At 46.1% G+C, this 18589-nt stretch overlaps 1 protein-coding gene and 1 long non-coding RNA gene across 2 annotated transcripts in view; one reads left to right on the top strand and one right to left on the bottom strand.

Annotated features, from left to right (window-relative positions):
- LOC135913624 (amine oxidase [flavin-containing]-like) overlaps window positions 1-3150 on the top strand; it is a 125875-nt gene extending 122725 nt beyond the window's left edge. The window contains exons 13-14 of the mRNA XM_070537845.1: window positions 621-798; window positions 2922-3150. Of these exons, the coding sequence (XP_070393946.1) occupies window positions 621-798; window positions 2922-3077 (334 nt within the window). The 3' untranslated portion in view covers window positions 3078-3150. The remainder of the gene's footprint in view (window positions 1-620; window positions 799-2921) is intronic.
- LOC139059424 (uncharacterized) overlaps window positions 749-18589 on the bottom strand; it is a 41286-nt gene continuing 23445 nt past the window's right edge. Inside the window, exons 2-3 of the long non-coding RNA XR_011514172.1 lie at window positions 948-994; window positions 749-873 (exon numbers count right to left, since the gene is read on the bottom strand). This is a non-coding gene — a long non-coding RNA (uncharacterized lncRNA). The remainder of the gene's footprint in view (window positions 874-947; window positions 995-18589) is intronic.

The following is an 18589-nucleotide window of genomic DNA, read 5'->3' as shown; positions in this document are numbered from 1 at the left end:
AGTTATCGACAATTACCCTAGGTATTGTTTTATAGATATGCAGGTAGCTCTTGTTCCCCCGTGTGTGTGTTGAAGAAATCGTAATGCGCTAAAGAAGACGATAGCACAGGAAAAACCTAACCAATATACCTTGACATGGTGTGCCGTTTAAACATTAACATCGCAGCTGAACCACGAAGTGAAGGGCGACAGGTGGCGATTTGCGTCTACCCTAATGCTCCGCGCTCTGTGCGAAACTGCAGTCTCCTTTTATGATAAAAATGTCGTTGAGCAAGTCAGACCAGTGAGCTGTATCAACGCGAAATTGCGTGCGCTGGTTCGTTATGCGAGTCCGCACGAAATTCGTCTGGGACAGCCGTTTTAGACCCGGCACGCAGGGTGTGTGTATCCTCACTGCCCTTATGTTGAAGATAAACATTCGGTAGATATGCGTGTCTGGTTGAGAAAGAACCAAACGAATCAAAATCGAGAGATCCGCAACAAAAAATTATGTTTCTTGCCCTCACTTTTCGTTCTGCCCACATGCTGCACCAACTTTGGAGCTCGAAAATTGATCGCGTGACAATATGATCGCCGCACGCACTCCGATGCGCGGACGGCCGCTCCTCTCTCGCGCGCAGCCTCATCCGGGAGCCGATCGGCCGGCTGCACTTCGCCGGCACCGAGACGGCGAGCCAGTGGTCGGGCTACATCAACGGGGCGGTCCAGGCGGGCGAGCGGGCCGCCAAGGAGGTGCTCCACGCCCAGGGCTTGATCGGCGAGGAGCGCATCTGGGAGCCCGAACCGCCTGTCGACGATGTGAGTCCATCGCCCGCGGGTGCCTTGCAGGGCTGACGCGTACACTTTAAAAGCGCAGACTGAATATTCAGAGACCTGGAGTGGGAAGAATTGGGGATAAGAGTTAATGGAGAATACTTTAGTAACTTGCCATTCGCTGACGACATTACCTTGCTTAGTAACTCAGGGGGACCGATTGCACTGCATGCTCACTGACCTGGAGAGACAAAGCCGAAGGGTGGGTCGAAAAATTAATCTGCAGTAAACTAAAGTAATGTTTAACAGTCTCGGTAGAGAACAGCAGTTTACAATATGTAGCGAGGCACTGAAAGTGGTAAAGGAATACATAAGTGGTAAAGGAATAGGAGAGGCCTTTGCCCTGCAGTGGGCCTAGCCAGGCTGATGATGATGCTGCTGCTGCTGATGATGATGATGAATCAATCTATAGTCGGATACAACTTTAGAAAAAAGGGGAGGCCCCGCCCAGATGACCGAAGCGGCGAAGTCACCGGCCGTCCGGCGCATGACGTCGGTCCAGAGTGCGCGCCCATTGGTGGATGCTCGTGTGCACCCGCCTCGGAGGTGTAAACGCCCCCTTTTTTCTAAAGTTGTATCCGACTATAGAGCGTTGAAACCTCACAATGCGAAGGTGTAAGTTTGAGAAAAGCGTGCGATTTGCTTCTGAAACGCGCTAAAACGGAAAGAAGAATCAAGAAAGGGAAATCATAACTACAGGGGTGGTTTGGGGAAACGACGTTTATCTGTAGTTGCTGAGAAACGTTAGAATTACGTCTTGCGGGTTCGCGATCGCAAAAAAAAACTATAGGTCAAACGTGTGGGCGCCTTTAGACGTGCGAGACAGTGGGAATGGAGCAGTCGTAAGTATAGATTCTCTTCTGCGAGCCACTTGAAAGCAGCCAGCAATGGTAATCTCCCAGAACTGCTTTTTCGTTCTGTGACAAACTGATCAGTAAATAACACAAAAAAATTCAGACCGAATTTTGTTTCTGAATTTCTTGTCGAAACCACAGAGGCCGTCACGTAAATTTGACGTCAGAAGTTTAAATTTTCTTTCGGGCTCGCAGGTTGGCTGTTATGGCCAAGTGTTATGGCCAGTACCAATTCCGGGATATTTTCAGAGCGTCTGTCGGAATGCATTGGTGCTCGAGTTACTTTTGTGCTTCAATGCATGGAACAGCAGTTAAGAAGAAATGTGACTGGAACACCAATGCATTTCGTCGGAGGCTTTAAAAATGAATACCTCGGAACTGGTGTTGTCCAGAGAATGCGTTCCAAGTGGATATGCCGTGCGAACTCAGCGGCTATGATTCGTGGATTGAACTATGCGGCGTAAGGTAATTAATTAAAAACGACAATTAGCGTACTTAGATTAATCATTCAATTGAACATTTTGATTTCTCGTAGAAGCAATGGCCGCCTCATCGAGTAATTTAGATCAATTGGCCTATCTGCCATAGACAATGTTTAAGAAATGTAATGCAAAAGGATAGAAAGTTAGGCGAGTTGGGCGCTACAATCCAAGATAATGTTTCAGAAATTCGGTGCAGCTAAAAAAAAAAAAACACCCTGTATATGAGAACTTGCAGTGACGCTCCCGTTCGTCTTTCAAAGATCAGGTTTTGTGCCGATCGAGGCACATGCTTATCTAAGCTGTATTAAACTAGCCTTCTTACATGGTTCCAAATTTCGTTGCAGTTGACCCCTAACTGCCGGAAGTTGAAGTAATTCAATTTCCCAAATGCTTGGAAACCCTTCTTAATTTTGTTGTCCTTCTTTGTGTGACCGCATTTCAATCGAAGCAGAATTTTTCTTTGAGGTATCTCTCCTTACTTATCAATCATACTTAAATTTTCTTAAACTATGCCGTCGTGATTCAAGTTGACTGTGTCAGGAGGGCGGAATGCGCGCAATAAGGCGTGTGCGTTTATGAACAAAGATAAGTTGGTGGCCTGTGTTGCAACGGTCTCGTCCTCGGTTGTTGGTCTCGTCAACTGAAGACGACTTTTCTGCTGTGAAAAATCCTGCTGTGGCAGGTTCTGTCACGGCATTTATTTCCAGTGCCGCCTGCCTCCTCTGTACGGAGGCGGGTGACCTTCTTAACTTGCCTCGCTGTTACCCTGCAGGTGATCCCCGAGATCCCGTTCGAGGACACGTTCGTGGAGAAGCACTTGCCTTCCGTAGGCGACTTCCTGTCATTCGTCTCCTTCCTGGTTCTGCCAATAGGCGTCGCTGTCGGGTGGACGCTGCTCGGCTATCGCCTGCCGTCCTTTACGCATTGACCGAGACCTGCATACTTGCCTTCGTCTGCTGCCAAATAATATACGTGGAGTCTGTGTTCTATCGTTTCCCTAACGCTGTCTCATGTGCGTGACTCTCGCATCCCTCGACATGTTCAGACATGTTGAAGGGTGTTTTAGTACTTACTAGAAGAAGGGGCCCTGAGCCACTTTTTATCGAAGTAGAGAAATGTATTTGAAGTTACATTAGGCTATTTCAGAAATACTCTGCCGTAAAAAGTACTTCAATGCGTTCAGCAGAAGCGGAGTTGTTGGCGCTCAAACAGCCATTCGTGGTGCTTCCGCTACTTCTTGAATGACTTGCACTGCGAAGGCTACGGTGAACTATGGACTTGGCTGCAGCGAGACGACAGGAGAGAGCGCACAATTAAGCGTGTATCTACTTTTTCGCCCCCCAGATCAGCCCGGAACGCAATCCAGCCGTGGACCACTGTGACCTGCGACTGCGCTGAACTTCACAACGTGCTACCGTCGTTGCCTTGGCGGGGGCCGCGTACCTTCACTCAACGCTTCTGCGTCTGCGCCGGGAGCCACTTGAGGCTACAAAAGCCGTAGTCGTCGTTGGAAGCGGTCACTTGGCTGCAGCGAGACGACAGGAGAGAGCGCAGAATTAAGCGTGTATCTACTTTTTCGCCCCCCAGATCAGCCCGGAACGCAATCCAGCCGTGGACCACTGTGACCTGCGACTGCGCTGAACTTCACAACGTGCTACTGTCGTTGCCTTGGCGGGGGCCGCGTACCTTCACTCAACGCTTCTGCGTCTGCGCTGGGAGCCACTTGAGGCTACAAAAGCCGTAGTCGTCGTTGGAAGCGGTCACTTGGCTGCAGTGAGACGACAGGAGAGAGCGCAGAATTAAGCGTGTATCTACTTTTTCGCCCTCCAGGTTAGTTGGTTTTCATAGTTCAAAGCTTGTCCGAATCTGTTTCTTTCCCTGTCGTACTCTCTGCTGCCAATAATTTCTATCGTGTTTGGCCGGTGCTGTATGTGAAACACCATGACTTCGCGTTTTGAAGAAATAAGAGAGGAGTACCGAAGGGAAATGAGGGAATTCAAGAGTAAGCTTGAGCGCGATGTACGAAAAGAACTTCGCGAGATTGAGAAAAGCCTTGACAATTTCAACGCGAGGTTTGAAGAGGTCATGAAAAAGAATGAAACCCTTCAAAAAGAAAACCAGGAGTTGAAGAAAGCCCATGATACTCTCATGACCGAATGCACTAAAAAGGAACTAGAGGAGCAAGAGCTCAGGATTACAGCTAATGAGCAATACTCCCGGAACTGCAACGTCGAAATAAAGGGAGTGCAGGAGAGCAAAAGAGAAGACCTTGTACAGACAGTGTGCCAGATTGGAACATCGCTTCAGCGGTTCATCCGGTTGAACCGGATGATATTGAAGTCGTGCACAGGGTGAAAACTCGCAACGACCAGGCGCCATCTAACATTGTCGTGCGGTTTAAGAGCCGCTGCAAGCGTGACGCATTTCTTCAAAACGCGAAAAAGACTAGGCTTATCATGCATGACATTGGCCACTCCTCAAATGAACCCATTTTTGTGAACGAACATTTGTGTCCACCATTGAAGCGGCTCCTGGGCATGGCTATTGAGAAAAAGAGAGTGTCAAACTGGAAGTTCGTGTGGGTCAAAAATGGTCATATTTTCGCGCGTAAAGATGAAGACTCCCGAGTTGTCCGAGTGACATGTGCACGGGACATTGATAAGATTCAGTAAGCCTACATAACTGCATTTCTTTGCTCGGTTCACAAAGGAATGGCCGTTACACCCGATGACGTAAATAAAATATTTGTATTAGAAAATATTAAAGGATTCACATGTTTCCACTTGAATGTAAGGTCGCTACGGAACAAAGAAGATCAGTTAGGTATTCTGTTAAACACTTTCAATTTTAAGTTTCACTTCATATTCCTAACCGAAACATGACTTACTTCAGAAAGTGACACTCCAAAACATGAAAATTACAGCAGTTTTTCGAAAAACAGAAGTAACCGAAATGGTGGTGGGTTGCTTATGTATGTGAAAAGTGTCAGATGCGATTTAATGGAAAACTATTCGTTAATGACGAATGACGTAGAGAGTCTTGTTGTCCGATCCAATGATCATATGTTTGCTGTCATGTACCGCCCGCCTGATGGGAATTTACTCAATTTCTTTGCCTACCTTGAAGATCTGTTCATGTATGTAAACCAAAATGAACTGACACTTGTCCTTGGCGGAGATTTTAATCTTAATATGTTGGACGCATCCACCCCGCGGTACACGTTCCGGACGCTTGTAGATTCGGATGGTTTTCGCTGCACGGTTAACACGGCAACACGCATTACATCGGCCCCAAGCACATTAATCGATCTATTCATTACCAATTTAGCACCGCATGACAATATAGGTGGTGTTCTCGCCTCCCATATTAGCGATCACTTACCTATATTTCTGCTTATTAGGTCGCCACACCATAAGATTGCCACACAACATTCAGATAATCGGAAAATTCAAAACATTAATCGAATCACGCTTGAAACATTTCGCTCTAAGTTAAAAAGGATAGATTGGGACCCTATATATCACGCAGATACAGTTGATGAAGCGTATGATACATTCTTACGTTTGTTTAAGGAAGCCTAACATGAATCTTTTCCTTTAATTACTATAAAAAATCCAGCCGATCGCGGAAACCTTGGATTTCGAACTTCTGCCTTAAACTGATAAAAAAGGAAGACAAACTTTATAGAAAGATCTTGTCCACGAGAAACCCTGATGACTGGGAACAATTTAGGCAACATAGGAACAATACAACCGCCTTTCTTCGTAATGCGAAAAGGGAATACCTATTTACATCTTTCAATTTGGAATGTAATGCAAAGGCAGATGTAGTATGGAAAAGGATAAATGAATTATTGAATCGTTCACCTGCGGCTCAAAGTGCTCAAGAGATAAGCGTAAACGGTCTGGTTTTAAAGGGCGGCCAATTGGCTGAAGCATTCAATTATTTTTTTTTGTCAATCTAGTGAACACGTCCCACTATCCTGAGGCTGTTAATCAAATCCAGAGTAATAAAAATAGTATATATCTGAACCCTACGAGTGTGCATGAGGTTAAAATGACATTTAACCTGCTCAAAAATAGTAATGCCTGCGATCTGGATAACCTACAATTAAAACCTGTTAGGTACACCATTGATATAATTGCAGCACCACTCGCACATATTTAAAACCAAGCGATTAGTACTGGAAATTTCCCCGAGCGGATGAAGCTCTCTAAAGTAATTGTTATTCGCAAAGGAGGTGATAAAAACCAGTTTTCTAACTCTCGCCCTATTTCCATTCTTCCAGTGTTCTCAAAAGCACTAGAAAAAGTTATACATGGTAGAATCGAAAATTTCGCCTCTAACTTCAACTTAATAACTAACGCTCAATACGACTTTCGTAAGGGCAGATCAGCAGAACTCGCCTTATTAAACCAAAAGGAAATAATTTTAAAAGCTTTCGAAGAGAAGGAATTTATAGCTGGTATATATATAGATTTTTCAAAGGCCTTCGATCGCCTGAACCACATAACGTTGCTAAAAAAACTCGAGCTGTATGGTATACGAGGCACACCCCTACGACTTCTAACCTCTTACCTAAAATTTCGTAAGCAAGCCGTAGTGATAGGCGATTCTCTTTCCTCATTTAAAAATGTGAATGCTGGTGTTCCCCAAGGGAGCATCCTTGGTCCCCTTCTATTTAACTTTTACATTAACGACATAATTAAGATAAGCGCGACACCGACATTTGTTATATATGCGGATGACACGACACTACTGTTCCGAAACTCTAACACTACGACACTTCACCTCGATATAAACGATTGCCTTGACAAATTGAACTCCTGGAGCAAGCCAAATTCATTAGAGATAAACGTTAATAAAACAAAGGCAATCCTGTTTTCACCCAAACAATCACGTGCTGTGCTAGAAGGTAATCTTCTCCTCGGTAATTACATTGTAGAAGTTGTCGACTCTGTTAAGGCACTTGGTTGGATGGATGGATGCGAAACTTTAATAAGGTCCTGAGGTACGCGACTCAGCGCGCTGCGGGCCGCTCCCACGTTGGGACAGCCAGGCCTTGCCCGACCGCCGCATCGTGGGCCCTCTGGACAGCCCAAGGCACTTGGTGTCCATTTTCATAAAAACATGTCCTGGGATCTGCACATCAATCACGTTATTACCCGTATTGCAAAGTCTGTTGGTATTTTAGCAAAGTTTCGATTCTTTTTACTACAAGAGGTTAAGCTAAAAATTTACAATGCTCTGTTCCTTTCTCATCTTAATTACTGTATCCTTGTCTGGGGGAAAACCACAACAACGAACTTAAATCGCATATTCGTACTCCAAAAGAAAGCTCTGCGACATATAGCCAATGCAGATTACCACGCTCATACTAAACCACTTTTTCATCGTTTTAATTTAGTTTCTACTCACAATCTTTACTCGTATCATCTGGCGATAAGATATAAACAAAGCATCAACAATCCTGGAAATTTATTAGCTTCCCTTGCAGACCTGACAATTCGAACGCCGATACATGACACTCGTAGCACGGAACCCTGGCAAATACCATTTTCGAGAACATCCTATGGGGAGCAAATGCTTCGCTGTTCTCTTCCTATGCTAATAAATTATCTACACAAAGAGACATTAACGATAAAAAATAGTAATAGAACAAGGCTCCGCAACTTTTTTGTACATGTCGAATACCAACTTTATAAGAAAATGTAAAATTCACTTATATGTTGATACGATTGTTTTTTTCTCATTTGTACGCCTGTACTATTGTAAACTAGTTTTTATCTTGTTATGTATAATTGATTCTATTGTTTATTTGTCGACTTGTCACCTTCGCTGTGCCTTGTAAAAGGGGGCCCGAACCCCCGTCAAGTGGACTAGCTTCCACTTTTTGTTCGGGCCTCTTTCCAAAGTCCTTTGGAAAAATAAACATGATTTTGATTTTTGATTTTGACGCGGAGCGTGACCACAAACCTCCGCCTACTTAAAGGGACACTAAAGAGAAAAATGATTTCTTCCGCATCAGTGTGTTACCTTTCAATGACACCAAAAACACCACTCTTACCACGATAAGGCGCTTGGTAAGCCAGAAAAAGCGCAAGAACGAAAGACGGGTGGCGACGCCTCCTTGAAGTTCCCGCACCTGGTCGCTGTGGCGTCATGGATTTTGAAGGCATCTTCTAGGGCCTACTTAAGTATATAGCGGTACAGATTGACTACCTTGTGTTCTAAAGGAACCAAATATTAAAAATGGCAAGTTTCGGGAACCTTCTCTCAGCCAACGTGGCCCTAATGGGAAAACATACTTTAGAATCCCTGGCGTCACACTGACGTACAGGGCGTAGGGTTTCGGCGCCAAATTCAAATACTGATATTCGACCTTCATTTACTCATCTAATAACCAAACTATTATTTTGAAACGACTGCCTGCAGAGTTCTCAACCAATGCTTTATTAGTCTCAATTGATTTATTGTTTCGCTTTAGTGTCCCTTTAACGTCACCGTGGCACGCAGTTCAAATTTGATTTTATATGTTCATGTAGACGTCATTACTTCCGACTTTGGCGCCTATGGCGCGCCAGGCGTTGGTAGTGTACTCTCTGCCCTACGCGGCGCACGCTTCCAGCTGAAGCTGCTAGGGAGGTCCATGCGACCCTAGCGGAGGCTGCTAGGGGCGCTGGAGCTCGTTCCACCTGAAGCTGGTTTCCCCTGAGCTGGTTCCACCGCGGTCCAGTAAGAGGTGATTAAAGGATTGGTGGAAGAAAAGTAGGGAAACGACAAAAAACGGAGACGTACAAAAGCACAGTTCGCAATAGGGAATCCGAAAATTTCTTTGTGGGAGTTCATAGTGTCTTTTTTTTATTGTTTAACCTAGGTAGCACATTAGGCAGCATAATAGCAAGAGCTTAGTGGCGCAATCCACCCTCCCCCCCCGTAACGTCCACCCATCCTGACGACCTGTGCCAGTCCGTGCGCTCCCGTCGCTACCACTCGCTTGCTGCAGCCTGCACCCGAGGATGCGAATCGACTACATGTTAACGCGATAACGTTAAGGAGCCCGTGTCGCAGAAAATCCGGCGTCCCGCGTCGGCGTTGAACGACGCTTCGGCAAAAGAATTTCGAACCAAATTCCGAACGACGCATACCCAACCATTTCTCTACCACCAAAGTTCCTCATACCTTGTCTTTCATTCTTTACAGAGTTACATCTCGGAATTTAGATAATGGCAGCCCACAAACAAATGTAATGAAAAAAAAGAGGACTCCGTGCCCTACCACTCTCTGAAGAACGATGACCAGCGAAGCTGTGTATGTGGGCCCATTAATGGCGAACTGCACCTCCGCCGCGGTATCGGCCCACATATGGGGAGTGCTTAACGCCTGCTTCAACTCCGCCGAGGGTCGGCCCGGCATTGCACTATCTTCGGGATCGACACACGTACGGGGAGTGCTTAACGCCTGCTTCACCTCCGCCGCAGGTTGGGCCGGTGTTGCACTATCTTCGTGATCGGCCCAGGAAGGGGGAGTGCTTAACACCTGCTTCACTTCCACCGAGGGTTGGTCCGGCATTGCACTACCTTCGTGATCGGCCCAGGAATGGGGAGTGCTTAACTCCTGCTTCACCTCTGCCGAGGGTCGGCCCGGCATTGCACTATCTTCAGGATCGACACACGTACGGGGAGTGCTTAACGCCTGCTTCACCTCCGCCGCAGGTTGGGCCGGTGTTGCACTATCTTCGTGATCGGCCCAGGAAGGGGGAGTGCTTAACACCTGCTTCACCTCCGCCGAGGGTCGGCCCGGCATTGCACTAACTTCGGGATCGACACACGTACGGGGAGTGCTTAACGCCTGCTTCACCTCCGCCGAGGGTCGGCCCGGCATTGCACTATCTTCGGGATCGACACACGTACGGGGAGTGCTTAACACCTGCTTCACCTCCCCCGAGGGTCGGCCCGGCATTGCACTATCTTCGGGATCGACACACGTACGGGGAGTGCTTAACGCCTGCTTCACCTCCCCCGAGGGTCGGCCCGGCATTGCACTATCTTCGGGATCGACACACGTACGGGGAGTGCTTAACGCCTGCTTCACCTCCCCCGAGGGTCGGCCCGGCATTGCACTATCTTCGGGATCGACACACGTACGGGGAGTGCTTAACGCCTGCTTCACCTCCGCCGCAGGTTGGGCCGGTGTACTATCTATCAGGTGTACTATCACCTCCGCCGCAGGTTGGGCCGGTGCACTATCTTCGTGATCGGCCCAGGAAGGGGGAGTGCTTAACGCCTGCTTCACCTCCACCGAGGGTTGGTCCGGCATTGCACTACCTTCGTGATCGGCCCAGGAATGGGGAGTGCTTAACTCCTGCTTCACCTCTGCCGAGGGTCGGCCCGGCATTGCACTACCTCTGGGATCGGCCCACGTATGTTCGTTGCTTACCACGCAAGCAACGACACGAAAATTCCTGGGGCGGTAGAGGCAAAGCTTCGGTGTAAAAAAAGAAAAAACACCGACAACGCATGTCCTTTATGTTCGCTCTTCTCAGCCTGAAATATTAAAAGTGCGAAACAATAACAGGAGATCGACCAACGCAAGGGGCCACGTTTCTACCAGAAAGTTCGCCTTCGTGCGTAGCGTTCGCAGTCAGCGTTTCCCTGTAAATGTTACGGTTACATAAGCTGCAGTTGCCGGGAGGCATGAAAAGCAGTAAGGGGTCTTTGAACGCTGTCGCGTTCCACTCTTAAAGGCGAAGCTTAAGCGTCCTCCAAATTCTTAACGCGTCAGCGCTAAGGGCTCCGTGTCGTAAACATCCGATGTTGGCGTACGCACCGGCGTCCGCGGCCGAGAAAATCATCCCGAAACGCGCATATTCTATACAGCACTGAAGTTGTTATATCACTGTAGTTGCTCATAGCATGTCTTACGTTCTTTATACAAAATCATTCTTCGTAATTTTGGGAATGGCAGCTAACAAACAAATGCCCTGAAACGAAACACCGACAGCGCACGCCTTTTATGTTAAATCTTCTCAGACTGCTGTCGACTCTCTCAGAGCGCACATTCGCCATCTGTCAAGGATCCCCGACCATCATTTGGCCTCCCTACAAGCCGAGAGACCTCAAGCGACCTTTTCACGAGTGATTAGCGCTCATCAAGAGTGCATACCGGCATCTTTTACACCGGCGGCGAAACCTTCCTCCCCCCTGTGGTGCCTGCGACAGCCTCAAGTGAATTTTGCTATTCCTGGAATTACAAAAAAGTACAATCATCCATCGCCGGCTCTGAAGCAACTTACGCTCCTATTACTGCACCAGACGTATCATGACCACATACATATATATATACCGATCGTTCGACCTCACCTACCAGCTCCACTGCCGCATTCGTCGTTCCAGCCAAGAACGTTACAGTTAAATTCAAGTTGTCGCACACGACTACATCTACATCGGCAGAACTTGCAGCTCTCCGTGCCGCTATGATGTACATCACCGAAGAGCCAACAGAGAAATGGGTCGTATTTTGTGACTCTAAGGCAGCCCTTCATAGTATCAAGTCCGCATTACGTCACAGAACTTACGAGCAAATGACATCTGAAATCAGCGAACTGCACCACCATGCTCTGGAAAGAGGACACCACATTATATTTCAGTGGATTCCTGCTCAATGTGGCATTGTCGGCAACAACCTAGCTGACAAGGCTGCCCGGTGTGCCCACGAAGATAACAAGACGCGTCCAACGCCTTTGGCGAGGTCGGACGCTGCCAGAGAACTTCGCCTACTTGCGCGCAAGAAGTCCCAAGATCTCTGAATTTCAAGTGGCTTCAATTCCAGATTACGTAAACTGGACCCCACGCTACGGCTACAACTGCCATCTAGCCTTTCCCGCGACGAAGCAACCTTGTTGTGTCGCTCGTGGCTGGGAGTGGCGTTTACGAACGCATACTCCTGCCGTATGGAAATGGCCGAGAGCCCGATGTGCGACTCCTGTGGGTGCGAGGAGACCATCGAGCACCTATTGTGTACCTGCCCTCGCTACGATGTCCAACGCCTCTCTCTGTGGGCAACTTTACGCAGACTGGACTCGATACCGTTCACCGAGACAAAGATACTCGGACCGTGGCCACACCCGTCACTGGCTCGAAAAGCGATTCGTGCACTAGTGCGGTACTTGAAGTGCACGGGCTTAACAGACCGTTTATAGTGTCCTTGTGTATGGTGTCCCTCCCACACGTACTCAGTGCTTACTCTCTCCCTTTCTTCCTCTTTCTATTCCCCTTTCCCCCACCCCCAGTGTAGGGTAGGAAACCGGATGCTGTTCTGGTTCACCTCCCTGCCTTTCCTACCCTTGTTCTCTCTCTCTCTCTCTTCTCAGACTGAAATATCAAAAGTTCGAAACCGTAACTAAAGATCGGGTCCACGCACGAGGCCGCGTTTCTACCAGAAAGCTCGCCTTCGTGCATCCGCTAGTGTTTCGCGGTAAACATTACGGTTGCGCACACATGCCGCAGTTGCCCGGAAGCGTGAGAAGCAGTCGGGGTTCTTTGAATGATTTCACGTTCCACTCTTAAAGGCGAAGCTTAAGCATCCTCCAAATTTTCATTGTTTTTGTGTAGTGCAACGTTCGTCGATTTTTCTGCGCAACGTCCCTGAACGCCCTTTGTGCTCATTCTATAGTGCGCTACGCAACTATGCCTAGTCGTCGGCGTAATTACTGTTTTGCACTGGTCGCACTTGCGCATTATATTATTGTTAATTTAGTTAGTAAGCGAATGTTAGAAGGTTATACAGTCGATAAAACTACTATCCTTACTTCGTATAGCTATCGACTATTTTGCTATCGCAATCGGTGCTTCGCCTTTCGGGCGAATCTGCGACTTCTTTTACTATTCTTGGGTTTGGCTTATTTTGTTTATGCATTTTTCACTGCTGCAACAATGTTGTACATCGTTTTTTTTTTAATGCTGTTCCTAACAAAATGCACAATCTTGAAAGTGCATTGGAAAATAAAATCAATTTTATGCGCACAGGGAACAATGCCACTGCTCGCTGAAATAATTGCTCGAATTATTGTATACAACTGGAAATCAGCTTGTTTGATATTTTAAGGGACATAATGTTTCATAAGTAGAGGTGCCGTGTGCCATACCTTTCTTGTCGGCCATGTATGCCCGCATGTCGGGTATATGCATGTATGACGAAAAAAAAAAGGACTGTCCGCAACTCGACCAAGTGTGGTCGGCTTGGGCAACAGTCCACTGAAACGGCGAGGGGTGCACGCTCGACGATGGACCGCAGGGGAGAGTGGGACGGTGATTACTGGTGCTTGATGTAGATAAAACGAATGACGCGCTCACATCATCATGAGAGTAACTGCTGCAAACTACCGCAAGCTGCCCACTTTCGTGGGGAACCAGCAACCAAACCCATGTACTCGCGAGGTCGTAGATAACGCCTCCCGAACCATCGCAGTCACTCCCACTCTGTACGCGTACAAAACAAACATAGCATCTAGCAGGGCGTGCTGCCGCTTAAAAGGCGACAGGGCAGTGAAGAAAACGTTGGCTGGGCAATTGACGCCAGCGATGTGCTTCCCTCGCGGCGGTTCGTGACAGCGAGAAGCAGACGCAGGGGCAGCACACCCGGCCAAATGCTAGGTTCGTTTGTGCTTGGGAGCAGTGCAGACCCGACGCGCAAACGGATATATGTCACATGGTATTTCTTTTGCTTATTTCGCGGGCATCCGCAGTAAACTGAAAAACACCAATACTTAATAGATAGAAAGATAAAAACTGTTTACTCGGACGTTTTGTAAACCGCTCTGCAACTTTCTAATTGGAATGTTTTTTTTTTCCTAACTTCGTTGCTTCAGAAGTTGGTTAATTATACAAAAAAATGCGTGGCACAGTACGTACAAAAGTGAGCAACATGCATTAGGTCGCGTCGTCTTAGAGTGCATCGGCATATTTTTAAACGCTTGCTAAAATTAGCTGAAACAACCTACACACACACACGCACACGCACACGCACACACACACACACACACACATATATATATATATATATATATATATATATATATATATATATATATATATATATATATATATATATATATATATATATATATATATATATATATATATATATATATATATATACATATATTGTGTACAGAGAGATTTTAGTGACGAAGGAGGCTGGACCCTGGCCGAAACGTCGGACAAAAATTCACGTTTCGCACATTTGTCCATCCGTTCGTTTTGTATAAAACACCTGTATCCCCCACATTTAATTGGTTTGTGTATGTAAGGTTTGCAGTTTAGAAACTGACCTTTGCTGTACTTGCCGCCTGACATCGCTCTGCCATCGCTACCCTGTCGGCACGGATGCCACGCCGACAACTGAAGCCTCATTTCTGTAAACCTGTATATAATGTAACTCCTCGACGTCAGCAGTATCGTTATTTGTGTGCTTTGCCACAAAACCCGACACAGAGGGCCAAGGGGAGCGGCACGAGCGTGGGGTTAGGTACACGTGCGCCTTGCGCAGCCCAAGACCAATGAACGACTCGTTCTTGTGTTTAATGTGTCAATAGATTTATTGCAAGACATTCATTGGGCGAGGCTATACAGAAGTCTATGTTCATGACTGGACGGAACATACTGTGAGCGGGCTCAGGCGGCACGTACTGCAAAGATAGCCTCCCTTACCTGTGGCGCGATCTCCGGTCGTGCACCTGATTACCACTGCAATAGAAAATAAAAGGCTGTAGAATGCTTCAGTGAAAGTTATCTTTGTCACTGACAGATCTGGTCATCAATCACACGTGATGAACCATTCCACTCTAGCGTTGCCAAAATTTTCTGAAGCGTGTCGCTCAAGTGACACAGAAAAGTTCACTATAATTCTCACTAGAATTGTCAAGGGGATTTTAAGAACACAGGTATTCTGGGACATTCTAATATAAATTAACGTGAACGAAATCACTTACCTAGACGTTTCACGTTGGTTTAATCTCCGTGAAGGTGAAGGAAAATGGTGAATTTATCAGCAATCTATACAGGGCATTAACTTCGCAGATGTATTTACCATAAAGCGGGCGAATATTAAATGCTTCGAACACGAAGAGTTGGTGAGTAACATTTCATTTGTATTTGAAAATGAACCATTCGGTATTTTCGAATATCGACGCTAACCGAGCATTTTGCGACAACCGACTGTTAAAATCAAGTTACTGTTTCCCACCTACTGAACAAGGTATCGCGAATTACCACAAGTAAAAGAACGGCACAGTTGTGAAAGTAATGCAGAAACAAAATAGGTAACGTACGCTTTGGTTTCGGTACTGCGGCGGCAGTGTGGCGCTGCCTAACAGATTACTTGGGGTTACGTCATGAGCACACACATCAATACCCAAGCACACATGGACGTGAGAACTGCCGTCGTCACTGTAGCACAATCTGCAGTGCAAGGCATGCGTAATGGGGAGCTTGCGGGTTCGGCTCCCACCGTCAGCAAGTTGTTTCTTCCTTCGTTTATCTTCTAATTTTTACTTTTCAGTCAAAAACTACATGCAGTTTCTTCTAATCATTTCTTTCTTCATTATATGCATTGGCTTATATAGTTGTGACTAACAATGAATCAGGTCTTTCCGTTCCCCTTCTTCTCATCCATTACACGACGACCGGATATTTTTACTTCTCGTTTGCCAATTAGTCTTTCTTGCAGTCTAGTCATGTTGAATTTTTATCTTTTACGTTACAACCATTGATGATTTCCGTATAACAGACCCTGTATTTTGTCTACGACACACAGCACACCATTAGTTCTTTTTCTTTCCTTTTCGATAACTTCTGATATTTTTTCAACAACTGATTAGGTAGCGCTTTTGGAAAGCTCGTCATGCAGCAGCTTCTCATTCTTGGCAAGCTTGTTGGCGACCAGGCTGTCGAGCGGCTATTCCTGCAGTTCATTCCACGGCAGCTTAGTGACCTTGAGCTTAAACCGGTCCTAACTGTCCGTGATAGTTGACTGTCTATTCAGTATATACAAGCGTGTTACCTTATTATACCAGAATAAACATTCATGCTGAATAAATGTGCGCCTGTGTTTGTCTATTCGATATTCGATTCGTGTTCGAAAACGTTACTATTCGCCCACATCTAATATTTATTAAATCCCAGCCACGGCGGCCGCATTTCGATGGGGGCGAAATGCAAAAACACCCGTCTACTTAGATTTAGGTGCACGTTAATTAACCCCAGGTAGTCCAAATTTCCGGAGTTTCCCACTACGGCATGCTTCATAATCAGGAAGCGGCTTTGGCACTTAAAACCCCATACTTTTACATAACGAATGATGACAGCTTAAATTTTTGTTACGATCAGATAGGCAGGTTACAAATACGGCTCGATTTAAAAGAACACAAGTAATATAGTTTTCCTAGCATGAAAACGCGCTTAGTCTGCACATTATATCCCTCAATTTTCTTATGGTTCTCGACGTTCGTGGCATGAAACACGGAAGCATTTATCAGACCCGCGGAATACGAATACATGAGAAACGGAAGCGATTTTATCAAACCCGCGAAAACGAGCTCAACCGTTCCGATATCTACGCCTTTTTTATGTAGTCTATATGCCTTATTCACATGCTGTGCTCTAAATCTGAACATAAAATTTATTTTATTTGGTTTTGGTAAATTCGCTTACTGACACGCTTGAGCGCGTCCACCAATCAAACACATTATAGGGACACTAATGAACCTGCTGCGTTTAAATGCATTCAAATAGGTTTTATAAATTATACAAGAAACATCAATTTTGCAAGCTCGGTTACTAACTATGCATCGTACAGCAAGTTTCGGTCGCATACATGCAGCTTTTGAATAATAAACGGCGTTCTAGAAGGCCATTTCTGAAGCAACTTTTCTAGCTTTTAAGTCAGTAAAATATCACCAATTGTCCATTCGAGTTACTAAATATATCGCTGAATACTAAGTAGAAACGTTTGCCATAAACAGACGAAAACGTCACTAAATCTAACAACATCGCTAAAATGGCAACAGTAATTAAACATAGGTAAGTTATTAAAACAAATCTGATGTTGTGTTTTCAAAGATCGTCAGGTTAGACGGCCCCGACAAGCACTGGATGATGCAAAGGATGGTGAACTTGTTTCGAACTGGCCATTCGCAAGGCGCGTCCAACAGGCGACTCGCACCGCAACGTACCGTACTCTCAACTGCTGGGTGCGGCCGGCTGAGCGTCGTTTGCCACAGCACGTGGCGGCGAGGACGATCCTACGGCTACAAAAGCGGGGGACACGTAATAACAGAATCGTACTTATGTGGGCGCAATTGTCATAGGAAGCTTGACACCAGCTGTTTTGTTGAATTTGCCAATATGCAGCCGACAGTGCCCACTTTGAAACGTGTGTGCGTGTGTGTGCGGGGGGGGGGGGGGGCGTGTGAGATGCAAGCAAATGGCCTACCTTGCCCTTCTAACTCTGGGAGGGGAGGGGGGCATGCTCCCCTCCGCCCGGTAGAGTCGCCTATGATAAGCATGGCCTCACAGGCGCACAGGCCAATATAAACATATCTCGCTCAATGACCACGAGCACTCGATGTCACAACGCTGCCGTGACGAAGAACGACGGCAGTAAAAAGCGAACGCTTCGTGCTGCCTCTTGCTTTCCCGCGAGAAAACCTTTTACGGCCTCATCAATTCAAGCAGTCTTGAAAGTACTGGGAACCTCAATTACCAGCTGGAATCGAGTAGACTCTGTGTGCTATACACATACCGGTGATGAGTGCCCTGAACAACCAATGTGACCAGTGGCATATCAAGTATATCTAGAGTGGGGGGCAAAGCGCAGATGATCTCACCCCCTCTCTCTCTCTCTCTCTCTCTCTCTCTCTCTCTCTATATATATATATATATATATATATATATATATATATATATATATATATATATATATATATATATATATATATATATATATCCCTTGCAGTCAGTTATCTCTTGCAACTAAATAAAATCTCAAAACGATACAAGGACAAAACGAAAAGAGTGCCTGGCAAAGGTCCCCGATCCCGACCAGTAGCAGCAGTATAGCGCACTTAAAGATGCACATATGCTACAAACAATTTTAATAATTCAACCAAGAATTGTACTTCCTGTTTAATTTTGCAGCATATATGTATCGCTAGTTTAGGTAACAGTTATTGTCTAGGTTATCCGCAACGAAGTGAAATCAACATAAGTTACTTGCAATATTCACAAAAGAAATTGACTCGCCATCCCGGCCCTGCGACAGCGGATGTCCAGCGAATCTGTTGAAAACCGTAACTGCTGATGGGGGCATGCAGTGATTTAGTGCTTTCTAACACCGCCCTCACTTTCCGCTAGGTTTGATATATGTGCACGGTTCTTCCAG

This window comes from Dermacentor albipictus, chromosome 4 (genome assembly GCF_038994185.2).
Source record: "Dermacentor albipictus isolate Rhodes 1998 colony chromosome 4, USDA_Dalb.pri_finalv2, whole genome shotgun sequence".
Classification (NCBI taxonomy): domain Eukaryota; kingdom Metazoa; phylum Arthropoda; class Arachnida; order Ixodida; family Ixodidae; genus Dermacentor; species Dermacentor albipictus.
Note: the sequence above shows the minus strand (reverse complement) of the source record. Positions and strands in the feature narration are given on the sequence as shown.